The sequence below is a fragment of the Lactuca serriola genome, chromosome 6 (genome assembly GCF_051521515.1).
Source record: "Lactuca serriola cultivar US96UC23 chromosome 6, Lser_US96UC23_V15, whole genome shotgun sequence".
NCBI lineage: Eukaryota > Viridiplantae > Streptophyta > Magnoliopsida > Asterales > Asteraceae > Lactuca > Lactuca serriola.
The window spans coordinates 99,316,831-99,324,084 of record NC_136413.1 but is presented as its reverse complement, the minus strand read 5'-3'; the positions used below and the strand labels follow the sequence as shown (position 1 = coordinate 99,324,084).

The 7,254-nt window shown below is 32.5% G+C and overlaps 1 protein-coding gene across 1 annotated transcript; it reads right to left on the bottom strand.

Annotated features, from left to right (window-relative positions):
* Positions 1–820: 820 nt before the first annotated feature.
* Positions 821–5,422, bottom strand: LOC145060030 (uncharacterized). Its single transcript, XM_079007767.1, has 8 exons — positions 5,239–5,422; positions 4,697–5,132; positions 3,845–4,563; positions 3,387–3,534; positions 2,318–3,234; positions 1,987–2,133; positions 1,828–1,911; positions 821–1,725 (listed from the first exon to the last, which is right to left on the bottom strand). The coding sequence occupies exons 1-8, from the start codon at positions 5,420–5,422 to the stop codon at positions 821–823; spliced, it is 3,540 nt and encodes a 1,179-aa protein (XP_078863893.1).
* Between the last annotated feature and the right edge of the window lie 1,832 nt (positions 5,423–7,254).

Sequence of the window (7,254 nt, the reverse complement as noted above, 5' to 3'; positions counted from 1 at the left end):
GTAATAAATAATGTATCATTAAGTTAGAAAAGTTATATATTATTTATAAATAATTTTTTTATTTGTAAATGTTAAATTACACAATAAATTGTATTTATTCAAAAGCAAACGGAGTTTTTTAAAACCCTTACTTTTTACTGCTTCTTAATCATTCATGGTGATTGCACGTTAGATTAATAAAATTTGTTGTTTTTTTTTATATGTAACTTCACCTTGATTTATTGAGTTATGTGTTTCTTTTTTAGGCTTACTTTCCATAACAGTTCAAATCCATTCAATGTTGGTGTTTTACTTAGGATATGTTGTCTATTTTTAGTAAATTTGTAAACTTTAAGTATTTAATTACAAATATAAATCCACATATTTTTTAAAAGTCATTACTTTATATAATGCAACATACATTTAAATAACGACAAAAATAACCAAACAACTTCCAAATTGATTTGATACAATATAAACAAAAGATGTATGTAACGAAATTAACATAAAAAATGAATAAATTATGCTACCAAAAAGTTATTTATAAACTGCGAAAAACTTCCTTATAAACAACATTTGAAGTTTTATTTGTGAGTCTTCCATCTTTATCTAAAATTAATATTTTCAATCCATCTCTGCTTTGAACTCTGGATAACGCAATATACAATTGGCCATGTGAAAAAACCAGATGTTTGAGGAACAAACCAACCTTCGATAACGATTGTCCTTGACTCTTATTAATAGTCATTACAAAACATACCGCCAAAGGAAACTGTCTTCTTGTGAATTTGAAGGAATTTTTTTTTTCTGATGGAGTTAAAGACATTCTTGGAATAAAAGTCTAATTTCCAATATTAGTTCCAGACATTATACGTGCCTCAATAACACGTTTGCCCAATGATATCACCTGCAATCTTGTGCCATTACATAAGCCGTTTTTCTGATCAATGTTGCTCAGTAACATTACTGGAACACTAAGTTTTAAAACTAACTTATGATTTGGTAGACCGGATACTTTAAGACCATTTAATACATCAGGCGAGTATAAATTTGCATCAAACTGATCATGCACAAATTCGGACTGACATAGGCTATCTGAACTTAAATATTCAACCTCATCTCTTGGAAACTTGTTAAGCAAATGATCGTTTATTTCCTGAACAACTTCATTCTTCGGGGCAAGTATAGCTCTTTCTTGGAAATAATCTGTATTGTTATACTGCTCCAAAATTGAAGGATATATAAACTCAATTAGTGAACCTATAGGATCATCTGGATCATTAATGAGAATATCATTCGGAATATCAATAATCGTTTTGCTGTTGTTCGAACCACCGAGTTTGCCTTCTCCTATATCCAATAACCAATTTGCAAAATCTCTTGTTTTTTCTACATCAGCTTGATCCCTTCCAACAGTTAGCCTCATGTTTTTTGTTAATCTATACACTTTGCAATGTTGCCATAAATATGAAGAACTCAAAGACGCATTAACAATGTTTTGTCTGCTACCACCAGGAACAACTGGTAGAATCTGTCTGAAATCTCCTCCAAAGACAATAACTTTGCCTCCAAAAGAAATATTTGAGATGGTAGAATTTCCACTCCTTAATACATCTTTCAAAGTTCGATCTAAAGCTTCAAAAGCATGCTTATGGATCATCGGTGCTTCATCCCAAATTATCAAAGAGGTTTTTCTTATTAAGCTAGCCAACTCACCATGTGGATTTATTTTACAAAAAGAATCCTCTGTAAGTTCAAATGGAAGTATAAATCTAGAGTGTGTTGTTCTACCACCGGGTAATAATAACGAAGCAATACCGCTTGAAACAACATTTAAAACAATATTACCGTGAGATCTAATTGTTGCAGATATTGTCTTCCAGAGAAAAGTTATACCCGTTCCACCATAACCATAAACAAAGAAAACACCTCCTTTATTTTATTTAATAGCAGTCATGATGTTAAGGAAAATGTTATGTTGCTCATTTGTTAATGCAACAAACATACGATCAAACTCATTCTTTAGAACGGGAATGTCATAATCTTGCTCCTCAACAATAAGTCGATTGTTCGAAGAAGAAACTGATTCAACATCTGGGTATGGCATGTTTTTGAAATTTTTGAGAGTGGAGTTGTTTCGAAGTAAAATTTGTTCTATTTCAAACAAAGTTAAGTTCTTAACTTCATCTTCACTGAGTGATAAGTTTGCACCATAAATTTTAAATTAATTACAAAATATAAAATACAATATTTAATAATATTTATAATACTTATTTAATGGTTGTTGATAAGAAAAAAAAATTATTTTAAATAGAAATGAAGAAAATAATTTAAATACCTGCAGACTTGAACCTTTGTCGTTGGTTATATAGAATTCCATCCGCCAAATATTCCCATGTATCTTCCCAAACAATCTCTAGTTTAGACATACTATTACACATCAACAATGTGGCAAATAAGAAGCGTAGATAAAAACCAGATCCATAATGACTTGCTTCTTTAATTGCATCGATGTATTCCTTGTCATCATCTAATAGCCCGAGTGCATAACAAACATCTCTAAAAGAAGAATAAGTTTCACCTTTTACCGTGCGAATTTCATCAAATGACGTCAGACCTTTAACTTTATTTAAAAGAATCCTTAAAAAATAGGTTTCGCCAAGATTAGGTGAAACAGAATGAATTCTACTAATGGCTTTTCCTGTTTTCCTTCGCTTCCAAAACCTACAATTTAATACCCAAACAAACTTTGTTGGAAACTCAACATATGTAAGATCTCTTGCTTCACTATTAATTGCATTACACTCCATCCAAGATGTGAACTTTGAAGCAGCAACATAAGGTTTGTCCAGAACCTCGTCGATATCATCGTCTTCGCCATATACAATCTGTTGTTGATTAGGAAGATGAAAAGGTAGTCTAACCACAGAAGGATACGTGCAATGAACATCGTATTTAAAAATTCGCCATGATGCTTCACATGCAGATAAATATCTACAATCGTAATATTCAGCTATTTCATCGACCACATCATTATTTTCACATTCATTGTTTGCTGGTACAACACCAACCGTAGCTCTATCAGGACCCTTGTTTATGTATTTGAACAGATACTTTATAGAAGATCCTTGATTGCACCATTCAACATTAATACATGCCTGATATCTTTTTAATAGATATTTGTTGTATGGAACAACATTTCTATTATCCAACTTCACACCTGATTTTTCTACAAAATGACCATCGTTTCTTCTCCTATATAACGGAAAACCATTTCCATCAACAGACGAATGATCACAAAATTGTTTTGGAAAGTTTTTTGAGCACTTTTATCCACCATGCATGGACAATTGATATTTTCAGCTCCACATGGACCATGAATCATGAACTCATTGACAAGTGAATACAATTCCGGATCTTCAATTTGGTCTGGTATCTCGGTAGAAATTATCGGATCGATAAATTCAACAGTGGGTAACTTGTTGTCAGAATGCATAAATAAACATATATGACTATGCGGCAAACTTCTCTTTTGAAATTCAATGGTATAAACATCTGCAAAATATTTGGGAAAAAAACAAAATATGATTAGACAATAAAAACATATAAATATACTATAATAAGAGTAATGTTTTATCAATAATGAAAAAATATAATTTTAATTACATGCTTGAACTGTGCCGAAATTTTATTCTCCCTTAAGTCTTTAATAAATGCATCGAGCTTGATCTTGAACAACCTACATAATATATCAGGCCTGTGTCTTCTGGTTGAAGTGAAGTATCCTTAAGAAATCTTTTAATCTCTGGCCATTTTGGATTACACGTAAAGGTTATGAAAAAATCTGGATATCCAAACCATTTACATAGTGACATGATATCCAAATAGTTTTGCAGCATATATCGTGCGCCACCAGTAAAGGATGAAGGTAATATGACACGTTGTCCGACATTGGAGATATTCGTTGTTCCTTGAGCTTTTTGGTTACATAAATTTTCATAAGACTCACATATGAGAACATGTTGTTGCCTACGTATGTAATGCAATCTCTCCGTTTCCATCATAATATAGACATCTACCAGAAACTGTTGAAACAACCTTTTTGAATTAAGAATGAGGGAGAACGAATGATCTCTATCTTGGATTCTAAAAGCGAAATATTCTTTCATTGTACATTTCGCCCGCTTGCTGTTGTTTGTAAATGAAACACCTCTATGAAGAATGTCAACACTGTAACCATCATCTCCATATGGAAATAACAGTGGATATTGAAGAGGAAGGTATGAAGGATGCAATTCACTGATACGTTGTAGAAATCCAGTTTTTGTTTCAACAACAATATCCCTCTTTTCAATTGAATCACAAATGTCCCCGACAATTAAAGCGGCAACCTCTGAAGCAGTCGGAAGGTTATATGTTCTTCCATCTCCGATAAGTCGTAGTTTCATATCAACTTGAGGGTTTTTCTGAAAAGTATCTCTTGCCATCCTATAAGATCTAACCAACACATTATTTGAATCCAATATCACCTTTATATCTTCAATAATATCACTATCAATTGACTTTGATTGATCATTTACCCCACTAAAATAAATGAAATTATACATAATATTAGTAATATATATATATATATATATATATATATATATATATATATGTGTGTGTGTGTGTGTGTGTATAATGAATAATTATGAGTAAGAAGGATGAAAAAAAATACCCAATGCATCTTTGTCTATTTAAAATTTCGTTCTCAGTATCATAAATGTATAACTGAGAGAATTTTGGTTCCGATCCTTTTGCTGGTAAAAGGCTTCCAATACTATGATAATTTTGATCACCCAGCCTGAAAATGTATGGAGTGTTTCCTCTATTGATTGAAGTATCAATTTTACCACCCATCGACGTAAAAGAAAACATTGAATTGTAACGTCTAATGTTTTTCATGAAGTGTTTGCTTTTAGAATCCCCATTTCGAAACATTCTTTCGTAACTTAGCGGTCCTTTCTTTAAATCTGGAATTTGAACTTTGCCGTAACCACAACATAAAGAATAATTTGTGTTCCCTTTTTCTTTACCTCTAATGGATTCATTTCTCCATAACTTTGCATGACATGTTTGACATATAACATTTTGATCACCATGATCCAAATATTCTGTAAATTAAAAGGTGATGAAAAAATATCAGCGAAATTTATAAGTATATACAACGTAGTATTTGAAATGTAAAAAAAATGAAAATGAATATTATTTTTATATTACCATTTGAGATACCAACTATAACGTTTTCATTTATGACTTCATGTATATTTTCTACATTATCTGTCAAATCAATCAAAGGGACAGGGGATAAATGTGTCGTCTTCCTTTTTAATTTATGACATCCTGGATTCAACTTGATTGAAGATGAAGAATCAGTTATTGTAGATGCATTTTTTAATGTCATATCATTTGAAAGTACATAGTATTGTCTTTTATCTGGTAAGTTGGAAGTGACATATTTACCTGTCACACCCCAAAACCAAGAACGGCGGAAACGTTCTGGGGCAGAGGACGTCATGTATAATATCAACAACAATGTAAAGTAGTAAACAAGCAACAACATCATCCATTGCATTAATACAATAATTATTATACAATTGTATTCTGTCAAATTTTGATAAACACTAAAGCATAAATCAAAATGAAAGATAAGTCTTGAATAAGCTTCATCTTCCTTTCTCCTTGCATCGGTACCTACCTGTCTATGATGACCTGAGGATACAAGTAATTTTGAAAGCGAGTATCAGCTATAAAGCTGGTGAGATCATAAGTATTAATGTGTCTTAATTTGTGAAAACTTACAATTTCTAAGACTTGACATTACTTTGAAAGAAAGCTAGTATAAGTATGAAAATGTTTGTAGCTCAACTGTAAATGTTTGAAAATCCCTAGAAATCCCTATGATTCCTATTAGTAACAAAAGGAGTCTTCTACCAAGACTTAACTGTTCTGTGTGTGTGTGTCTCTTGTAAGAGTAAGTATTTTTCCAAAGTATAACTATCATTAACCAAAAATATAGTTTGTACAACTTTGTTTAAGTGAGGTTATCACTAAAATATGTACTGGAAAAATTAATGTAGTACTAAACGTAGCTCTAAAAGGGCTACTACCGTACTAACTACCTCAGGCCGGATCTTGGGCAAAGGCATTACGTGATAAATTGCGCCATACTATCGACTAGTAACAACGACATAATGAATGGTCGTGATAAAGAAATGACGTTTGGCACCCGCAGACCTGCAGGTCCGACTGTAGCTAGCAGCAAGGTGTAGGATTCTCAATCCAACATAGATCTATACACAAACTCATACTATGGATTGATTATATCGACATAAGGATGGTCGAAATCAATATATGACATTTGGCACCCGCAGACCTGCAGGTCCGGCTGTAGCTAGCAGCAAGGCGTAGGATAGTCAATCCATTATAGAATCTATACGCAAACTCAACGCTCCCCCCTTCAAGAGACTCTGGCCGCAACTCAAGTCATGAGGTTTTAAGTCATGCTCCGATTTAAATCACAGTAATCGACGTATTCTCGTATATGTAAATGTAATGTACTGTTCTAGCTATAATGTAATGGACTGTTCTACCAAGTATAGCAATGTAATGAGCTGTAATGTTCTATGTGTGCTAGCTGTAATGTGTGTTCTCTCTATCTAGCAAGTATAGTAATGTAAGCGTTCTAGTATAATTGTATATGTTCTCGTCCTAGTATAGATGTATATGTAATGTACAGAAATGTTCTAGAAAGTATTGACTCATGAATGAACTGACTCATTGTATGATATCGCGTTCTAGTAATGGTTCTAGTATCTTCCTGAACTACCCATATGGTAGCTTACTAGTAATCTACGTGGTACGTATGGACGTGGATGTATACCCTTGCTACCCAAGGGCATAGGATGAATTGGAAGGACCTTTTATGACTATATATGTACACATGATATATAACAAATCTTTAAACGACTTTCGGACGAATACCCAAAGTCCCACCAGACCACATCTCAAGGCGCGAAAAGGAAATAGGGTGGATAGTCTTCCTAAGTCTTTTAAACATTTCTTATATAACTATACATATAGAGGCATGCAATTTATAATATGAAAGCATAAATAAGTTTGGTAAAACATTTGAAACAGAAATATTATTTTAAGAGAAGATCGACTTGATGTCAATCTATAAAACAATTTGAAGGCATAAGTATAGTAAAACAGTTTTGAGTATAAAGAAACATT

Excerpts from the sequence above, each read along its gene's own strand:
- LOC145060030 (XM_079007767.1), bottom strand. The coding sequence starts at position 5,422 with ATGACATTAAAAAATGCATCTACAATAACTGATTCTTCATCTTCAATC. Across the intron at positions 3,235-3,386 it reads CAAATTGAAGATCCGGAATT|GAGAAGAAACGATGGTCATT; the intron begins GTATTCACTTGT and ends TCCGTTATATAG. Across the intron at positions 2,134-2,317 it reads ACAAAGGTTCAAGTCTGCAG|AACAAATTTTACTTCGAAAC; the intron begins GTATTTAAATTA and ends TGTTTGAAATAG.